The sequence below is a fragment of the Martes martes genome, assembly GCF_963455335.1.
Source record: "Martes martes genome assembly, chromosome: 8".
Lineage (NCBI taxonomy): Eukaryota > Metazoa > Chordata > Mammalia > Carnivora > Mustelidae > Martes > Martes martes.
In genome coordinates, this window is record NC_137895.1 from 85,011,058 (window position 1) to 85,031,654 (window position 20,597).

Here is a 20,597-nt window from a genome sequence, read left to right on the forward strand (position 1 = left end):
TGCCGGCCCAGGAACTCAGTGTTGCCAGACATGCTGCCATCTGCTGCCCTGCCTGGCCTCAGGGCGGAGGGAGGGTGGCAGCCACCCCTGGACTCCGTGCTGCCCACTGGCTCAGGGCCCAGCCCCTGACTTTCAGTGGGCTGGAGCCTCAGGGGCAGACCCCAGGCTGGGACTCTCTGGGCCCCTCCTCAGCCTACTCCTGTTTCCCTCTACAGGATGGGAGACAGAGGCCTGAGGCCAGGGAAGGATTCAGCTATCCATCCCCTGCATGTGTCCCTGCCTCACCAGTCCCATTTTTTATATTAAAAAAAAAAATAAAGGAGCTACTTTGGAACTTGGTGCTTTTTATTTACAAAAGAAAAATAATAAAGGAAAAGTCTGAAGCTAATCAGCTGGAGACAAAGGGACAAAGGTGGGAATCTGAGGGGAAGAGAACGGTGGCCTGCAGAGAGAGAAGGGGAAGGGCTCTGGCTCCAAGGAAGCCAGAGGGTCCCAGCCTCGAGGGGCTTCCCAAGGACCAGCCCTACTTTCCCACAGAGGCTCAGATCAATGGGCCAGCAATTGGGTCTCCTCCTGCCCACTATGGTTTTTCCAGGAGCCTGAGTGCCCAGCTCCAAGGGGCTGGAATGGCAGGGGAAACTGAGGCCACAGAGAGCACATGGGTCCTGCCACCACTCCTCACTGTGGTGTGATCTTGGCAGCCTCGGCCCGAATAAGGGCAATGAGGTCCTGGTTGATGAGGAAGACGAATCTCAGGCTGGCAATCTATGGGCAGGAGAGAAGAGTGGCTTGAGGACAGGTAGGATTGGGGGCCAGGCCCCCATCGTGGCTCCCCATGCCCCTGCTCTCATCCCGACCCCTCCACCTCCCTCCGCCTCCCTCCCAGCTCACCTCCACCACGGAGTTGTTGCTAAGCCGCCATTTGGAGCCACACAGCACAGGCCGTCCATCGATGTAGATGGGCCGCCGGCCCTCGTTGGCAATGAAGAAGTCACCGTTATTTTTCAGCTTGATGACACCTGTGGGGATGGAGACATGAAGGCAGATGAGGAGACAGGGAAGGCCAGAAGAGGGCCTGCAGGCACCCTTGACTCCCAAGCTGGAGATGCTGAAATGCCAGCTGCTCCGCCCCAGCTGCTCCAGGAGGGTTCCCAGGGAGACCAAGCCACAGGGCCAGAGGGCAACTCGAGGCTGGGAGGGACACCCTCACACCGCTTCCTGCCAGTACCTTGCTTCCGGGAGATCTTCCAGGCCGGCCCCTCCAGAGACAGGTCCACGTCAATCTGGTTATCTTTGGTGGCTCTGCCCAGGGTGATCTGCGGAAATGGGGCAGGTGAGGGCTGGGACCTGAGGAATGGGTCTACACAGGCCAAGGGAAAGACGAAACATCAGGGACCAGAGATGGAAAGGTCAGTGGGGGCAGGGCCGGCGGTGGAGGGCTGCCTTCGGGAGGGGGGCTGCCTTCGGGAGGGGGGCTGCCTTCGGGAGGGGAGCTGCCTGCGGGAGGGGAGCTGATGGGCTGGGCCACCTTACCTCCCGAGAACGCATCAGGTACCGCACCATCCGGCCCCGCAGCACCGCAAGCGTCTGGCTGTCGAAATCCGGAGAGCTCATGCCTACGGCGGAGGAAGGCACCGAATCAGGCAGAGCCCACCCCTCGGGGACACGGGGCAGAGGGCAGGGATCCAGGGGCCGGGGAAAGGAGGGGGGTCCCCATCCCAGAAGCACAGGGCTCAAGATGGGGCCACAGGAGCGGAGGGAGCAGAGGCACAGCCCTGCCGGCCCCAGCCTCCTTACCTGTGATGCTGTCAACCAGCACCTGCCACTTATGCAGCTCCTGCTCCAGCTGGCGGATCTCTCGCTTCTGGCGCCGGTCAGCCACGGTCAGCTCTGGGGTGAGGGGGGCGGCAAGGAGGGACACTCTGCGGCCACCAGCACCCTGCACTGGTCTTCCATGCTGGCACGAACTTCTATCCCCTAACTGTTCCCCCCCGGGGTACACTCACCATGTTCTAGGACCTCATCTCGCATGTCCCTGTGGGGGGAGAAGGACAAATCAGGATCCACCTCCAGCTCACCTGCCATTACCAGCAGGGGCTACTCAGCTCATTTGGGGGCCCCCAGTCCCTCAGCTGAGGAACCCAAGAGGCTGCTCCTCTGGCCTTGGACTAACCTCCTTCCCCCAGGGTGGGGCAGGGGCAGGGCAGCTCAGCAAGGAGACCAAGCAACAAGCCGAGTGTGGGCTGGGCTCAGTTCTCTGCAGGCAGGAGGCAGGGCCGGGCAGCCCAGAGTGCTCTGTCCCCGGGAGACACCCCACTCTGTACCCTGCCTGGGGCCCCAGCCACTCACTTGAGCTTACTGTCATCAATCAGGTCCTCTGCGTCGGAAAAGTTGAGCACTTGGTCCCCCTTGGGCAGCGGCTGCACTGAACAAAGGATGGAGAGAAGGTCAGCGCCGCTGCTCCTACTCCACACTATGCTGTGGACAATGACTAAATTAAGGGGACCAACTGGGAGGGCGGGGCCTGTGGAGACAGTTCTGCACAGAGAGCAACAGGTAACAGAGCACAAGCCAGATTAGGCCGCCAGCTAGTTTGGCACAAAGGATTCCTGACATGAACTAAGGGCAGAGGTGGTTCTAGAAAGAAAAGGGAATTAACGTTGACCTCCTGGGTAGGTTTTTCAGAGCGCAAAGGCTCTCCCATCGGCGTGAACAAAGGAGGGCAGGCACTGGTGTTGGCTCCCCTGCTCACGTGACAAGAGGCCTCCAGGAACAAGGGTTCACGACGGGACTCGGGTTTACGACAGACCCAGGATTCAAGCTCTGCTCTCCTGATTCCAAATCCAAACTGCTCCTCTACCACATCACCCGCTCCCCGGGACAGTTTCTGCCACACTGGGCAGGAGGCAGGGGTACGGGTTGCTCCCCAACTCCACAGAGATGCCGGAAGAGCCGCCACGCCCCCTGCAGGCCGCTTTCAAACTGCTGCCAGGACGTCTTAAGGGTCACAAGATGAGTTCTCATTTTTTCCAAAAATGTGAAACAGAATAGAATATTAAGAGTCCATCAGATATACTGAGGATAGTTTCATTAAAGTTTTTCAGGTTTTTCTCTGATCAAACTATAAAGGGACCGGGACCTCAAACTCTGACAACTTCTGCCAGCTGCTTCCATGACCGCGTGTCGTTCGGTGGCAGCGACCGCTAGCTAGCGGCCAGGACACTGCTGGTTAAGGAGTTTGTCAAACCCAGGCGGAGGGGGAGTCATCACTGCCCACCAGGGAAGCGAGGGGGGCTACACAGGAGCCACAAATTCTCCAGCCCCCCCAACTCCCTAAGGTCAAACCATGTGTGAGACGAGGGACTGGGGTGTTCACCCCCACCGGCTCCTCACCCCACCACAGCGGCCTACAATCCCACTAACCTAAAGTCAGCCGACTTGAGAGCTAAGCAGCGCATAGCCCTGTTCTCAGGGCCTCCCAGCACTAGCCAGCCAAGGAGAAATCAAATCCCCACAGCCAAGACTCATGAAGAGAAAAATTAAATCCTGAAGTTACACAAAATAACTTTCAAAGAAGTTAGCTCTAGCAGCAAAAATAGACTTTACCCAGTGTCCAGTCTCTGTGGGAATTCAGTGACACCTGAGTCTGAGGCAGAAGCAGAGATACGGAAGTTGCAGGAATAAAGAGAGCTGCCCACTAAATGCAGAAATCCTCAGGAAGAGAACACATGGCTCTCCCTGACAAGATTTCCTAAAATCCTCTTGCAGGAGTATCTTTTAATAACCAGAAGCAGTAGGACCCTGGGAGTAGGTGGAGGGCACAGGCACAGCCTCGTTTCCAGAACAGTGTGAACAACTCTGGAGACGCTGATGGGCAATACCGTCCAGAAGTGAGAGTAGAGAGTGTCTGTACCATGACGTACGATGAAAGGCTGACCCCAGGGCCCAAGAAGAACTGATGAATGGCCTGCAGTTTAGTCGGCTGACCTTGCCAGTACCTGTCATTGGGAGTGAGAGCCCGCGGGTGAGGTAGGGGAAGCAGAGAGCCTTCCGGCCCCTGGGAGAGGAGGAAGGCAGAGGACCTGGATATGAAGGCCCAGTGGGGATTTCTGAATGGCTCCAAAGCAGCGACAGGGAACGAGAAGGAATGTGCACAGAGGGAAGAGGCAGAAAGACTTAGAAAAAGTACCATCTCTAGGACAATAGCATCTCTAGGGAGGAAAATGAGGCAGGGTAAGCAAAGAAGGGAACTTTCACATTTTACTCATGTTTCAATGTCACTCATGAAAAATATATTATTTATGTAATGTAAACTATGTCAAAAACGACAAAACAAGAAGTGGGATACAACTCTGCCACTTGGAATCCCATTCAGGATTCCAGGGAAGGCTACCCTTACCATGCTCCTGAATATCATTCTAACCACTTTCCTTCCTTCTGGAAGGCAATGGTTTTGCTGCAGAGAGAGGTGCAAGACACCAGCGGCCACTAAGGGATCTGTTCCTGGGCACCTGGGGGCAGCCGTGTCCAGGCCGGCTCACTCACCCACCCTGTCAGCTCCCGGAGCCAGTTACCTGTCTGGTCCTCCAGCAGGTAATACTGCTTCATGAGCTGCCAGTGGGCCTGCAGAGCCTTGGCCGTACGGGCCAGGTAGAAGGCATCAGGGTGTCTGTGCAGCAGGTCCTGGAACGTCTCCAAGGTGGGCTGACTGGTCTGGAGGGTAAGAGCCTGTTCTCAGCACCTGGGTTTTCTCATTCTTGTCTCTGCCAACCACACCCCCGGTCCCCACCCAGAGCCAGAAGAGGGAGCCAGTCTTGACTTGACTTGACTCTCTTCCTGAGACCCCATCCACAAAAGCCGCCGCAGGTACACGAGCACCAGCAGGGAATGTTCCCAGGCAATGGGGCCTCCCATATCAGTAGTTTCCCCCGTGGTCAGGCCTCCACCCTACCCCTCCAGCCTCACCGATCCCACTTTGCTCAGCAGCTGTTCCTCAGCCTTGCTAAACAAGGCCTTGCTCTGGATGGCAGCAATGGCTTCTGGGTGCAGCTGTCTCATGGCTTGGCAGGCCAGCCTAGGGAGTGCGGGGGTGAGAAAGAGGGCAGGGTGAAGGGAGGGTGTCAAGCAATCTGGGGTTCCTGGAGACCTTTGATATCCAGAACTAGAGGCCAGGCCCTCAACAGAAAGAGCCCAAGGCTTAGCACAGCATCTGTGGCTTCATGGGTTTGCTGAGAGCATAACACAGGCTACTCAGTCAACTGAGTTTCCAGTGTTTACCCCTTGAAGAGACTCAAAGGCACAGCCCCCAGAGGCCAGATGAGGGACACCCCGAGACCAGCGGCTGCTCCTGCCCCAAGACCTTCCTCTTTACATGGCCAAAGCTGCCACCCACTGCCCAGCACATCCTCTTCCCAAAACTGAGCCCCGTCCACTTCCTGGCCTATCAGGGCCCAGGCTACAGCTTAAGGGGTGCCAAGGACAGTGGAGCAGAAGATGGGTGCTAAGGACCCGACCAACTCTGATGACAATAAGCGAAGTGGGTGAGGAGGAAGAGTGCGCACTGCATGGGCACCAGGGTTTACTTGGAACTTAGACTTTTAGGGGCCTTCGTGTTCTTTTGTTCCAGTTCCCTTTTAGGGAAGAAAAAATTATGGGAGGTCAGTGTGGAAAGGTTGGGAAGTGACCTGCCCCAAACCACAATGCACACAGTGGGGGAACCAGGGCTCCTCGCGTTCACTCTGGTGTTTTCTACCATGCTGCTTCTTCAGCTTCCAGATCCCCTTGCTGCTAGCGTCAAGCCAGGACCAGTAGGGTCAGCAGCAGGAAGAAGCTTCCCTCCCAAGCCTGGCTGGTTTCAGTATCATCCCAGAGGATGCAAGGTCCCATGAGCCCTGCCTCCCAGACCCCTCCCTTGGGCCCTTGTACAATTCTGTCTGTTCCAAGAGCCAAATTCTGGTGCTCTCTGTACCTCCCTGCTGCTGGAGCCAGCCCCACTCACTTGGAGATGACAGGATCGTAGAGCAGGGCGTACCAGCGCTCCTGGACCTCCCGAAGGGTGAAGCGGCAGCTGAACTTCACGCCCAGGTGGACCGATGTCAGGTCATTGGTCTGCAATACCCCAGATGGGTTGGCCTCAGCCTGAGAGCTGGCAAGAACCCTTCACTTGCCACCCCCAGGGTGCTGCTGGGCTAGTGTGGGGCCTGGGGACTGTAGGCTGGGGGAAGAAGGGGACCATGCAACCCACGGTGGGAAGCACTACCTGCAGCACGGCGTTAATGAGCAGGAGATCGTCCGCAGGCTTCCAGCGGCCCAAATCCTTGGTCACCTGAAGTGGCTGTTTGCTCTTCTTCACACGCTTGGTGAGCCCGGGGGCTGGGGCTGGGCTGGGCGGCACAGGAGTGCTAGGGGCCTTGGACACCTGGGCAGGAAACAGGAAGAGAAGGAGCTCAAAGCCAGCATCGGGGCAGCTCAGGCTTAAGGCCTTGAGCTTCCTGTACTGTGCCTGGCAGCCTCAGTCCCATCCGACCATAAGCACCACAGGCAGGAGCTCAGCCTTCTAGCTCCCTCCATGCCGGAAGTACTTCCACATGGTCCTTGACCTTACGGGGTCTTCTCTTTGCTGGTGGCGCCCTCAACCCCAGAGTGGAGGGTGGCCGGGGAGCATACCAGGAACCCACTCTGCCTGGTACGGTGTCTAGGGCCAGAGCGATGCCACCTGGGGGTTATTTTTACACCCAGCGATGCTGGGAACAGGCTGTCTGCTCCCAGAATAGATGCATGCTCTATGCCTCCCACACAGAATGTGATACAGGACGCACTGACTCTGTGTGTGTGTGTGTGTGTGTGTGTGTGTGTGTGGAGGGGGGGCGGGGGCGGGAAGAAATGGGGAGTAGGGAGAAGTGAGGGCTCCCAGAAGGGAGGCAGCTGAGGTTGGGGCTGGGGCCACCAGATTTTCTCCCAAGTCTCCTCTGCAGGGCTCCTGCCCACTGGCAAAGGTGATAGGGAAACACAAAATCCCGCTCCTGCCCCCGCATCTCACAATCTCTCACCTTCTTCTTCTCGCTGGAGGAAGGCTCACTCCCTGAACAGCGGCCTGGTTCCACACCACTGGCCCCCTTTGCCCGGGTAGAGGACTTGGCCAAGCTGCTCTCCACCAGCTCATCATCAAACTTCTTCCTCTTGATGAACCTGTGGAGGGTTCTCCTCTGAGCACCCCTTGTCCCTTCCCCTCGTACCCACTCACACACACCCAGCCCCTGAAACGGCGCGGGTCCCGGCTGGGTGCGAACAGCTCTAGCGCCCTGGACGGGGCACGGAACTGCTCTATTCCTCGCTGCTGAGATGACAGGGTATCACACCACAGATTTCACGTCAAAGACCTAAAGATCTCCCTCCCTTGCCCACATCCCACGGAGAGGGACTTGGCAGGAAAAGCACAAAGCTCTGCCAATACCCAGGCCCCAGAGGGGCTCAAGCAACCATTCCCAACAGAGGTGCAGGCGCACAGCACCTAATGCCCTTGCCCAGACCCTGGCCCTCTGAACCCTTACTACCTGGAGGAGCTTCTCCGTTTCGGGATGGTGCCCAAGGCCTGAGAGGAAGCCCGCTTCTGCCCTGCCAGTGACTCCTCATCCTCTGAGCGGCTGGCAGTGCCTGATGCCATCAGAGATGAATCTAGCAGCCCCTGAGAATCTAGAAAACAAGAAGCAGTGAACTCAGGTCTCCTAAGTGCCTAGCAGAGCCCTTAGCCTCCGAACATGGGACCCCTCCTCTGCCCCTCTTCCCCCGACCCTCTACCAGCCCTCCTGACCCCTCCCCCTGCTTTCTTGACATTTGAAGTTTTCTGGTGGGAGTTCCTTGGCCATCCAGATCCCATCTGGGCTCAGACCTGGCCCAGACCTTCCTCGCTGGGCAGTTCTCCCGCTGCCACGTGTCATGTCGTGCAGCACATGGTGCTCAGGTCAGACTGGTGATGCCGACACACCGGGCTCTGGGCATAACTGCTCCCTCTGCCATCAAAATGCAGCCAGGCCAAAGAGCGGCAGCTCAACAGCAAGTCAGTCAACTGCGGCCTCTGCCGAGAGGTACGTGGGTGGTGCTGGCCCAGGGGGAGGTGGCAATGCCCAGCCAGGACGAAAAGACATACGTGCCAGGCACGGGGTGGAATCAGCAGATGCTTGGCGCCTGAGCGTTTGGGGAGCTGGCCTGGCCTCATACTACCTTTGTCCATCCTCTTACAGTCCCAAAGCCACTGGTTCCAAACCACAGGGCTAGGAGGAAGGGTCCCACAGGCTCATCCAAGGATTCTGACCAGGTGAGCTTAAGGCTGAGAGGAGATTCTGCAAAGGAGAAATGAGGCTCCCTGAGGCACAGGTTTCCAACGGGCCAGCCTCACCTCCTTATACTGGAAAGGCTCCCCCAGGATCCCACAAGCTAGGGAAGACACAAGAAGAGACACAAGGCTCTATTTCACCAGTATGATGCTGATAAACCAACAGCTTTCTAAAGGTCACCAGCATCTCTGAGAATATAAAAGCTATGCCCTTCAAAAAAAATGTACACCTAGCATGTTAGTGGGTCCATGGACCTCTATGATTCTACTGAGTTGCTAGGTAAAGGGCCTCGACTATAAACCAACACGAAACAAGGGATTACTGGTTCACTTCTTATCGTCGCTGCCCACTCAGTTCAGCAGGAACCACTTGCCCTCCCAAGCCAAAGCAGGGAAACGGAGATAGAACTTGGATTAGTCCATCTCGCTCTTTTCGTCCCCTCCCCCGCAGCTTTGGCTGAAGATTTACTGGGTGGTACCGCGTGGAAGCTAAAAAACGCGGTTTGGGAACTGAACAAGTTATCAACCGCCCTGGGGCGCCTGCTCCTAACCCCGGGAGAACTCTCGTACTGGGGACTCTCTAGGCCGTGGCGCTTGCGGGCCCCGCCCCTTCAGACCAGGGCGGCACTCCACACAGTTTTCCCGCCCTGCCCCCAGGTGCGCTAGTCGCGTCGCTCCGCTCTATAGAATACGGCTGGAAATCTTGACACCTGGCGAGCAGGTGAAGGAACTGATTCCAAGGGCTGACTGAGGCTAGGTCTCCACCCCCTATTTTCTCCCAACCCCCGTTCTCCCCCAAGTGCACACCCAAGGTGGGGGATTAGTGCAGGTCTGTTTTTGGAGCTCAGGATGAGAGAGGTGAAGTCAGCCCTGCAACTCAAAAGCAAAGCACCGAGTGCACCCCGATGCTTTCGCAGCCCTGGATTAAGCCCCACGGGCTGGTGGCGAGGGAGGGGGAGTAACTCCCAGGCCAAGTCTCACCCCACCTTCAGCTTGCCACCTTTGCGCATGCGTAACATCTCGGACCAGATTCTAGTCCGGTCCGGCCCACGCATGCGCAGATTTTCGGGGCGCTACTGGGGCGGGGCCCCAAACATTATGGGGGGGTCTTCCCCCGGGGCACTCTGGAAAACTCCATTTCGCCCAAACTCTGCTCAGAACCCTCGGAAGCGAACCGCGAGGTCTCACCATTCCTAGGCTGCCAGCTCCAACAATTTCTCCGCGGCGACGGCAGCAGCCGCAGGGCCAAACCCGGCTTCCGTGAGGCACATCTACTTCCGGGTCTGCGAACTAGGGGCTGCGCGATCCCTTCCGGTTCTCTCCGGGAATGTGACGAAGGGGGCGTGGTCACAGCGGGCACTGGGTCACAGTTGCTAATAACGGAAATTAAAGGTTTTCCCAGTTGGGATAACGTAGGAGGAAGCGTTAGGGATTCCGGGTCCAAGAAAGATCACTCGCTTGGAGAGAGTGATTAAAGGGAAAGCCGAGACTTGGGGCGGGATAGGCGAGGGGCGGGTCTGGGGTAGGGCTGGGCCGGGAACTCCATTTCGGCTTCTGAATTCCCACAGGATGTGAGAATCTGTTAGTTTGGGAGCGATTGTGCATTGTTTGCTGCCCCTAGCGATTTTAGAGAAACTACTCTGTGTGGGGCTCTGTGCTAGGCATAACACAAAGGGAGAGACGATGTGGAACTCGCTCCAGCCAAGAGGTTTGGCGTACCCAAGTCGGGGAGGTTGATGTCTCAGGGACGGATGGAGGGTGGTGGGCCTGGTTCCTAGAGGGTAGAGGCCCTGAGGAAGGCCGGTGTCAGCCAGATCCCACCAGGACTACTGGAGGCAGTTGTGGACGCTGGTGGATAAGAAAGAAGTGCAGAGGAGATTGCCCTGGAGGGAAGCTTGGGGTGGGAGGACAAGCCTACAGGAAAAGTTTGGGGATGAGAAACCAAACAGACCTCTCAAGAGGGTTCCTGTTTGTTTTACCTTTCCTTGGAAGGGCACAAAAGTGTAGTACCTCCAGGGAATCGTATCTCAGCTCAGAATAGGGAAAATCCCAATTCCAAAGCTGTCCAGGAGTTAGTGGTGCTTTCAATGTAGGTGTCAACCACATGTCCCGGGGACATTGCCAGTGGATGCTAGTGTGAGAGGGGAGGCTAGCCCTTCTGGCTCTGACAGTGTATGATAGCTCTCTGCTTCAAAAGTACCCACCTCATTTACTGGCCTGTGATCTTGCTTAATGAGTAATAACCTATTTTGTCTGCCCTGAAAGACTGTTTTCTGATAAGAGGTGTGTAACTATAGGAGACTTCAAGATATCATATGGTATCTATCCCAGATGAGAGTTACCATGGAAATTTCTAAGGAGAGGACAGTTGAGCTGAGATTTAACAATTGATAGGCAGTCAGTCATGCAAAGAGCTTGATTATGATGAACTAGTAAGGGCGGACAGAATAGCTGCAAAGCAGAAATGACTTTGGTGAGTTTGAGGAACAGGAAGGAGCCCAGTACGGCTGGAGAAGGATGATCAAGAAAAAGAGGGAAGGAGATGAGAACGGAGGTCATCAGGGCCAGATCATATTAGCCCTTGTAGTTCATGCTGTGAATTTGGGCCTTTCTTCCTAATGTTTTAGAAAGATCTTAAAGGATTACAAGTGAAGGCATCCTTGCTGTAATATGATTTAATTTTTAAGATGATCCCTCTGCTGTTTGTGGGGAAGGATTGTAAAAGAGGAAGTAGAGACATCAGATAAGAGACTACCTTGTCGCAATCCAGGTGAGAGGTAGGTCCAGGTGGTTAGCTGGGTTGTGGGGGCAGGGGAGATTGACAGAAATAGTGGCTTTGATTATTTTTTTGGAGCTAGAACCACAAGGACTTGCTGATGGAGGGGATATGGGATATGAGGGAAGGGGATTCTCCCTCCCTTCCCTTCCAAGGATAAGACCTAGGTCTTAACATTCAGAATCCAGAATCTGGCCCTATCTCATTGGCCCACTCTCTCCTGACCCAAGACCCCTTGAAGCCAATGGCTGGGCCTGAAGACCCACAGGATCTCCTCTTGCAGGACCAGCCAAGAGGATCCTTGGCTTTGCGCAGGATAGGAATCAAACACAGCTGAGAGGAAGTGAGAGCGGTTTATTAAAGATATATAGTGTAGATATGGATATAGCATCCAGGAGAGTCAGCAAAGAGTGAATCTTCTCCTTACTTGGGGCTTGGGGTTTTTATTAGGGATGGTGGTCTGGTATTCCTGCATCCAGAAACAAAGCCAAGTGTTCAGGTGTCTTCCATAAGTTGCTTATGCCCTGGAACTAGGGGTCTTGATGAGTCAGTGGTCTTGGAAAGTGTTCATGACATCCCACCCAGTCACTCCCTAGATGTTATCTATTGTGCTAGAAGACTCCAAAGAAATCATTAACTTTTTGACCTTTACAAGGAGTGTGTTGTCTCTCTAATCAGATGGCTCCCCACCCCCCAACAATTTGGGGCAACCCATCAAGTGGAAGCCAGAGGGTGGCACAGGTGGAGGAAGGGATTCACCCAAGGCAGAACAGAAGAGATAAAAGTTGATTGAATGCACTGCGGAGATTTCCTAATTTCCCCTGGATCTTTGTTCAGCCACTCAGGGCCCCAGGCTGCTTGCTCCCCCTGGGGATTAGAATGTGGTGGCTAAGAACATAGGCTCTGGAGTCAAACTGTCTAATTTAAACTTCATTTGAAATTTCATTAAAACCTGGTAGTTTTATCATCTACTGGCTTGTGACCTTGAGCAAGTTACATCTCTTTGTCTCAGTTTAATCATCTGTGGGGCAATGATAGTCCCCACTTCATAGGAGGGTTCTGAGGAGTAAATTACTATTTAAACAAGCAGCATATAGCAAATGTGTGAAAATGTTAGTGGTTGGTACTGTTCTTAGCGCTTAGGTCTTAGTGTCGCCTGCCAGGTCATCAGTATAGGACCCAAATTGTGATAGCATAGCCTGTCCCCATTCTGTCCACAAGAGAAGGTCCAGTTTCCCTCTCCTCTGAATCCACTACCTCTTGAGCACTCAGAGGACCAGAGGATCTGCTGTTGGCTCAACTATACAGTCTTAGGAAGTCAAGGTTAATAAAGCTGTTGACCAGCAAAAAGTTACCTTTGGATTCACAATAAGTCAACATATACTTGATATCTGTACACTTTTTTTTCCCCCAAGGGAAGAGAAACCATCTGCCCATAAAAAGCCTTACACACATACTGGAGCCTCCTGAAACAGCAGTTCCCAGGGCAGAGAACCACAGACACACTGTGAAACACCCAACTTCTCGAACATGACAGGGTTTACCCATCACAGTCCAAAAGCCAGAGTCACACTTAATGAGAAAACCTAAATTATTCCCATTAAAGTTAGATATGCCACAAGGATAGCCCCTGTGATGATTTTTATTTAATATTGCTTTGGAAGTACTAGCCAACTTAATTACAGAAGAAAAAGGAATGAGGTAAAAAAAAAAAAACTGGAAAAGAGGTAAAAATATCATTATTTATTTATGAAATGATAGCCTACCTGGAAAATCTAAGGACATCAACTGCAAAACTGATACAAATAAGACATTTTAGCAAAGTAGGTACAAGTTAATATACAAAAAGCCAGTGAACAACAGCCAATTAGAAAATATAGGGGAATAAAATATATCCTTTACAATAGCAGCAACAAAGTAAACTAACCAAGAGTAATCTTAATAAAGGTGCTAGATCCTTCCCCAATATTAAAATGCTAACAAAGAACACCAAAGAAGGCTTGAATAAATGGAAAAGCATATTCTATTTTGAGGTGGAAAGACTCACTACCATAAAGATGTCAACTCTCCATAAATTAATCTATAAATTTAACACAATCTAATAAAAATACCAACAGACTACATAATCTGAATATAAAGTTCACAAGGAAATTTCTGCATCATGAGTAGCCACGAACATTCTGAAAAAGAAGGTTAGTGAGAGAAATAGTTCTATCAGATATAAAACCATTAAAAGCTACAATAAATAAAATAGTAAAATCCACGGGACACCAGCACATATGTAGGCAATTTGATCCAGAGAACCAGAGAATCCAGAAATAGACTCAAGACATTTAAAATGTTAGTATCTGATAAAGATGGCATTGTCTATCGGCAGGGAAAAATGGATTATACAATAAGTGGTATTGAAACAATTATGTAACTGTCTAAACCAAAATAATGTATCTCTGCCTTGGTTTTTACACTAAAATAAATCCATATGAATCAATTGCGTTTAAGTAAATGGAAAAGAATACAACCATAGATGTATAATATAGTGGAGAAAGCATTTGTCAGAATAGCACAAAATTTCCCAAAGCATAAGAAAAAAGACAAATTCTGTCAACATGAAAATCCATAATTTCTGCAGAGCAAAAACCACCATAAACAAAGATAAATGGTATGCAGGGGAAGTATCTGCAAATCCTATCATAGACAAAGGGAATAATTTGCTTAATATATACAAAATTTCTGAAAATCGACATGAAAAGAACAAAAATCCAATAAGAAAATCAGATGGTTAACATAAAAGGAAAGATAAATGGCTCTAAGACATATGAAAAAATAGTCAACCTCACAAGAAAATTGAAACTACATTTAGATATCATTTTTAAGCTACAGACTGGCAAAGAATCCGAACATCTGATTATACATCTCTAGCATGGTTGTGGGGAAATAGGCCCTCTTAGGTGTAACTGTAAATTGTTGATACTTGTCAAAATTAAAAATGCATATAATTTCTGATCCACTATATTTGCACACATACAAGATGAAGTATGTACAAAGTTATCAACTATAGCATTGTTTAGAGTAGCGAAAGTTTACAAACAACTCAAACATCTATCACTAGAAGACTAGTTAAATAAGGATGGCCTTGAGGCACCTGGGTGGCTCAGCGGGTTAAGCATCTGCCTTTGGCTCAGGTCATGATCCCAGAGTCCTGGGATCAAGCCCCAGGTGGGGCTCTCTGCTTGGTGTGTGTGGGGGGGACCTGCTTCTCCCTCTCCCTCTGCCTACCACTCTCCCTCTGCCTACCCACTTGTGCTGTCAAATAAATAAAATCTTCAACAACAACAACAAAGTTATGGCCCATCCATACAATGGTGTATCATAGAACCAGGCTGAAGAGCTGTCACAAACATCTTTGTAGGCCATGATTAAACTCATGAAAAGCCATTAAAGAATTTCTATGCAGGGGTATTAGATTCTGGATTTGAGAAAGATCTCTCTGGCCTAGTATGGAACATAGATTGTAAGAGTAAAACTACAGACAGGGAGGTCAGCCAGTGTTCTAAACTAGGGTGGTCACCAAAGACAAGACATATAAAACATAGACTGGATAGAACTTGGGGATGGACTGGGTGTAGAGGTGCAGGAGATGAGCCCCTGATGATAGGCCTGTCTTCAGCTTTGGTGGTAGATGGAGAGTAGTGGTTATACTTTGAAATAGGGAGTACCAGTGGAGAAGTTGGTCTGAGTGGGAAGGAAAGATGAGTTTTATTTGGATGATTTGAGCTAGAGGTGCTAGTGGGCAACCAGTTGACACATTCAGGTGGGTGTTTGGATACACAGCTCTAGGACTCAGGAGAGAGACTGGAATTATGGATAAATTTGGGAATCCTGATCATATAGCTGATGTTCAAAGCCATAGGGAAGATGACGTCATTTGGGGACATCCTATGGCATGAGGAAAGGAGAGAGTCCAGGTATTGGAGCAACCCACAGCTATGGCAGCAGAAGACAATGAGCTTCTAGAGGAGCCACAGGAGTATAGAGAACATGGGACAGAAACCAAATATCACAGGACAGAAGTCAAGGGAAGAATGTGGAAGCATTTTCATGGTGTCTCTGACTTCATTATAATATCCTTGACATAAACTGGGTTTTATTTTTCTTTGTTTCCTCTCTGTCTGCTCCATCCCTATCTTCAATCAATACAAGGTCTTGCACATAATAGATATGTCTGTGAATAATTAAGGGTACAAATGGGTAAATCCAATCAAAGCTGGTTTTTATACCACTTGGGTTGAAAACTTTGTAGCTGCTCCCCTAATTGGGTTTCCCTGCAGCCACTGTGTAATGTCTCCACATTGCCGCGGCTGCCTCTCAGAAGCACAGATCTGGAACTACCACTCCTTGCCTTGAGAATCATCAAGCCCATCCAATCTCAATCCCAGGCTAGCTTAGCTCCTGTAACACCTGGCTTTTACCCAGTGAACCACAGCCCCAGGGACCACTTTCGGGCCCATAAACACGGTCTAAGGAAGCTTACAGTATTCTGTTCCCTCGGGTTCTCCCTGGTTCCCCCACTCCCGCCCCCCCGTGGTAGTTCTGCCTATCCTTCAACGTTCTGTTGAAATCCCTCTTAGCCCTGAAGGCCTTTCCAGACCTTCACTGCAAAGAACATCTCCTTCCCCTGTTGTCCATTTTACTCTGCACCTGTACTACTGGATCACTTGACCTGAATTGTGTTTGTTGTATATGCCAGTTCCTCGCTATTTACTCCTCTGTCTCCACTCTGGAGTGTGAAGAGGGATTTTGTCTCCAGGTCATCATCACACATCGGGACTCAGGGCAGTACCCTTGGTGATTGCTGAATGAGTGACAGACGGATGAGTGGACGGCAAGTCCTTGGTGCAGTACAAGGACTTAATCCTATTTATTTGAGCATGCCAGTGCTTTGCAAATGGTCTGCACCCTGTGTTCTTAGTAAGATCCTCGGAAGCTTATTTTATTCACTTTGATACTCTCACTGCCTAGTGTAGAGCACAGCCCCGCAGTAGCTGCTCGATATGTGTTTAAGGACTCAATAAATAATTACTCATTTAATTTGCTCCCAGAAGGCTCCAGAGAGGCCAATGGCTTTAGCAAACAATGTTTTGTATGTGTTTCCTGCCAGTTCTGAGAGCCTGCCTTAGCAGGGCAGTGACAAATGTGTCTTGGAAACACGGCGCTACTGAGGGACTGTGAAGTGTGGCCAACACACCGGATTAGGGCCGTTATAGTGGTAAAGCATTTAACACGAAGATGTGGCTTTCTGGGCAGAACCACAGCCCAGAAGAAGCCTCTGAGGTAGGAGAAGGCCGAGCAACTATAGAGGAATGGGATCCCTTATTCCTCGGGGAGGGTGGGACGTGGTTTCTGTGTGCACAGCCCTCTGTGCTGGGAGAGCAAGCTCTGTGAAGGCAACTGCCCAAATAAAGGGGGTCTTAGGGAGGATTAGGAGGAGCTTCCTGGGGGGAGGGCACTTGAGCTCCCTTACTAAGCTTTCCGGAATGGGATGGGAATTGTAATAGCTTCCGACTAGTCTCCCTGCTTCCCCCTCCCAGCCTCCATCACTGTTCTTGTCCCCGTAACCAGAGCGATGCTTTTGTCCCCCCTCCCCCGCCCCGTCTGCTTTTTTTTTTTTTTTGAACTGAAGTATAGTGGATGCACAATGTTATATGAGTTTCAGGTGTACCAGAGTGATGCCCTTGAAGTGTGGCTCAGATCATGTCACTCATTTGCTCCCAATTCTGCAGTGGTTCCCATTTCATTCAAAATAAACATGGCTGCTATTCCTTCAGGGTGAAAGAGAAGTCCTTCCCATGGCCTGCAGGGCGCTGATCTCTCCCCATCACCTCTCCCTCATCACTCCTTCTATCCCCTTCCCTCACCTGGTACCAGCCACACCGGAGACTTGCCGGAGCCTGAGTTCAGCGGCATGCTACCACCTTGGCTGTTCCCTTGCCCAGCATGCTGTCCTTACCCTTACATGGCTCGCAGCTCACCTCCTCAAGACTACTCCACTGTCACCTCAGTGAGGCCTGATGTGACCTATTTTAAATGGTAACCCCTTTATTCTGGTGCCGTACCCTCTTGAAACGCATGTTTCTCCATGGTATCTTTTACCCTCTAATATCCAGTGTATTGTATTCATTTTTCATTTCTTGTCTGTTTCCCCCCAAAGGAATGTAGACTCCATGAAAGCACTTAAAAAAATCTATTTTCTTCAGAGCTGTATCTTTCTTGCCTAGAACCGTGCCTAGTAGTAAGTGGCCAATAGGTTATCTGTTGAATGAATGAAAGCGGACACGTCGCAGGCTTGAGGAAGTGTATGCGAAGGGCCTCTTGGCAGAGTTCCTAACAAACAGTTGCCTGAAGAATCATTTGCAAGGAAAGCTCTCGGAACTACGGAGCTCAGGACCCTGCAGGGGTGCTCCTTTCCCACTGCGGGAGAGGACTCCGGCTTTGCCAGGAATTGTCTGCAGGATCGAGATGTGCAAGGTGAGTCAGGAATCCTTTGTCTCTTTCCCCTACCTTTGCCACGCTTGCTCTCTGCACTCAGCCAAGCACCTTCTCAGGGGAAGCCCACCGGCCTGACTTGTGTCTTTGGGCAGTTGCCATATTGTAAATCCAGCCCCTCTAACTCCAGGCCAGCTGAGGCCTGAAGCAAGCTCTTTGGCGCCTCCTTGTGGCTTCTCTAGGAAAGGACCTCTCTTCTGGAAGTGAGGCCCCAGAAGCCAACACAAGGACGCTGGGAACAGGGGTTGCGGGGTGGGGGAGGAAACCTGATTCTCCCTGATCCCATGGCGACCTTGAATTACTGGCACAGACACGGCCACCAGTGATGATGACCATGCCTTCCGCAGAGCCCTGACGGGGGTCCCAGCGGACTCGGCTTTGGTTGTTCCAAGCTGGCCATGTTTGAGGAAAGGATTTGGAGCGACAGTCAGATCCCAGGGCCTCCCTTGAGGGCAGTGAGGCCAGTAACTAGTATGTCTGGCCTCCACCTGCTCTGCCTCTTTCCAGTTCACAGCCAATCAACAGTCTTTGAGGGGTGACATGGCCACAGCCGGCTCAAGGCGGGGTGTATGGAAAGAAGGGAGGGTCTGGGTGTGGCATGGGGTGGCGAGTGACGGGCAACAGGCTGGGGACTAGAGGGCTGGTGCCTTCAGGAGGCCACCCGCTGGCAGCCCACTGTGTTTTGCAGGTAACAGAAACCTGTCCAAGCTACTATCAGTCTCCAAATGAGGAAACGTCCTGCAATGCTCCTGGGGTGTCTTGTGGACCTATAAGCAGGGATACAGCCGGGCCTCATCTGGTTGAGTTGCTAATAAGATTGTTTCTTGTTTTTCTATGTAATTTGTTTTACTTTCTGGCTTCTTTCTTTTTCCTTCCTTCCTACCCCCCCCTCCCTTCCTAGAGAATATCCAAGTGGGGTAGGGGGGCAGAGGGAGAGAATCATAAGCGGACTTTCCACTGAGCACAGAGCCAGACAACGGATTGGATGTCTCATGACTCCGAGATCACGACCTGAACCAAAATGAAGAGTCAGAAACTCAACCGACTGAAGCTTCCAGGTGCCGCATCTTTCTGGCTACTTTTTCTTTTCTTTTTTTTTTTTTTTTGGCTATTTTCAAGATGTTCCCTAATCTTTGGTTTCAACGGTTTGACTGTGATATGCTGTTATGTTTTTCTTTCCATTTATCCTGTTTGGGGTTCTCTGGGCTTCTTGGATCTGTGGTTTGTTGTCTTTCGTTAATTTGGGATTCTGAGTGATCATCTCTTCAAGTATTTCTTCTGCCCCATTCTGTCTCCCCTCTTCTTCTGGGACTTCCATTACATACGGGTTAGACCAGTTGTCATTGTACCATACGTCTTGGTACTTAGTTTTGGGTTTGCTCAATTGTTTGTTTGCTTCTACTTTTTAGGAGACAGTCTGGTTCATTCCTGTTGATCTAGCTCTGTTCACAGATTTTTTTCCCTCTGCTTTTGTCCCATTGGAGAACTCTGTTGAAGGAATTCTTCATTTCTCCTATTAAGGTTTTCGCTTCTAGCATTTCCATTTTTCCATTTGTTTATAATTTCCTACTCTTTGCTCAAATTCCCCACCTGTTATGCATGTTGTCCATCGTTTACACTGGACTGTTTATAGTAAATATAGCTATTTCAAAGTCCCCAATTGATAGTTACATGTTAGCCATGCTCTTTTGTATTTATTTTTTATTTTTATTTTTTTAGAAGCTAACTCTTCCAATCATGGAGTCATGTTCATCCTTTTTCTGACTTTCCAAGATGGTCTCCCCAGTCCTTGGAAGAAAAGACCCGGCACGGCTTTCCGCTCCCTGGCTCTTGGCTGGGTTGTCTTCAAAAGGTTTTTCTCCTCTCCACTTTACCAGTGCCTCCTTGCAGGTCGTGCTTAGGGCTTAAAGCAGACCCTTTCCTCATGTCCCCTTCTCCACATTAGTATTGGCTTGTCATCTTGGAGGCCCCGAAGGCAACGGGCCACACAAACAGATCTATGGCCAATCCCTAAATCTGGCTCGAAGAAATACGCCAAGAAGTATTCCTTTCCATGCCTCAGGCTTCCTGGAGTTTTTTGGGGGGGTGGAGGTGATATCTTATTTGACCACGTACATCAAGTTTGCTCTGAAAAAAAAAATGAAGCTCATGTATCATATCAAAAACCTCATAACTAGAAAAACACCATATACCTCACATATCATGAGAGACTGAGACAGAGAGATATCTCTCCTTGGTGTCCAAACTTCTTGGCTTCCCAGGTTGGACAATCCACAGCTTCTTTGCCTTCAAGGAGATGGAACCATCGACAAAGCAGAAGAATCTGGCAGACACTCTGCTTGCTTGCCAGAGTGCTTGCTAGAGGATGTCCAGAAAGTCCAAGTTCACCATCACCAGACCAGGTGTAGCCACTAGTCACCTTAAGCCCAGTGCCAAGAGCCTATAAAAATGTACGAAACCCTTAAAATGTCATTGGCTTCAAAAAGTCTGTAAAAATATTAATATGCAATTGTTGACAAAACATAATACCATCAGTTTCATTACACTGTCAAATTTAGTATTAAAATATCCTTGTTACATTTACAAAACTTGTTAGATTTCATCCCTATGCATGAAGATCGTTGAGGAGTCACAGCCAACGACATGTTAAAAAAACTCCTAGCCAGTTATTTCCAAAGAAAAGTTATATAAATCCTTTCAAATTATATAAAGCAGTACATTTAGCGGGAGGGCATTTTATTGTGTGGGATACCACTGGGGCAAGGCGTCCAAAGAAAGAATAAGCCTGGGACCTGAAAGGCCAGGAGCGGAGGGGTCACCCGAGCTGTCCTGTGTGAGACCTGCATCAGGAACGCCTCTCACCTTCCTTTCCATCCTTGCTGTGTGCTAAGCCATTGCTCAGAAGTCATTTTCTACTCTGACATCATCAAAAGGCCAGCTGTTCAC

The 20,597-nt window shown here is 50.8% G+C and overlaps 1 protein-coding gene across 15 annotated transcripts; it reads right to left on the reverse strand.

Annotated features, from left to right (window-relative positions):
• Positions 1–325: 325 nt before the first annotated feature.
• On the reverse strand, positions 326–9,617 carry MCRS1 (microspherule protein 1). Of its 15 annotated transcripts, none has more exons than XM_080811076.1 (15): positions 9,521–9,617; positions 8,221–8,339; positions 7,554–7,692; positions 7,050–7,188; positions 6,260–6,418; positions 6,032–6,108; positions 4,966–5,074; positions 4,575–4,713; positions 2,350–2,425; positions 2,007–2,035; positions 1,798–1,890; positions 1,534–1,616; positions 1,229–1,316; positions 892–1,019; positions 326–765 (listed from the first exon to the last, which is right to left on the reverse strand). In XM_080811076.1, exons 2-15 carry the CDS (start codon positions 8,228–8,230, stop codon positions 679–681), a joined length of 1,356 nt encoding a protein of 451 aa, XP_080667202.1. In that variant the 5' UTR covers positions 8,231–8,339; positions 9,521–9,617; the 3' UTR covers positions 326–678. The 15 variants fall into 15 exon arrangements, with proteins under 15 accessions (XP_080667202.1, XP_080667198.1, XP_080667190.1 ...); XM_080811072.1 differs by having other exon boundaries at positions 5,999–6,108; XM_080811064.1 differs by having other exon boundaries at positions 5,999–6,108; positions 8,147–8,339.
• Between the last annotated feature and the right edge of the window lie 10,980 nt (positions 9,618–20,597).

What these genes read in the sequence shown, in the direction of transcription:
- MCRS1 (XM_080811062.1), bottom strand. Translation starts at nt 7,937, where the DNA reads ATGACACGTGGCAGCGGGAGAACTGCCCAGCGAGGAAGGTCTGGGCCA. An exon ending in ATTGATGACAGTAAGCTCAA is followed by an intron (nt 2,036 to 2,349) that starts GTGAGTGGCTGG and finishes CTCCCCCCACAG; the next exon opens with GGACATGCGAGATGAGGTCC. An exon ending in GCAACAACTCCGTGGTGGAG is followed by an intron (nt 766 to 891) that starts GTGAGCTGGGAG and finishes TCCTGCCCATAG; the next exon opens with ATTGCCAGCCTGAGATTCGT.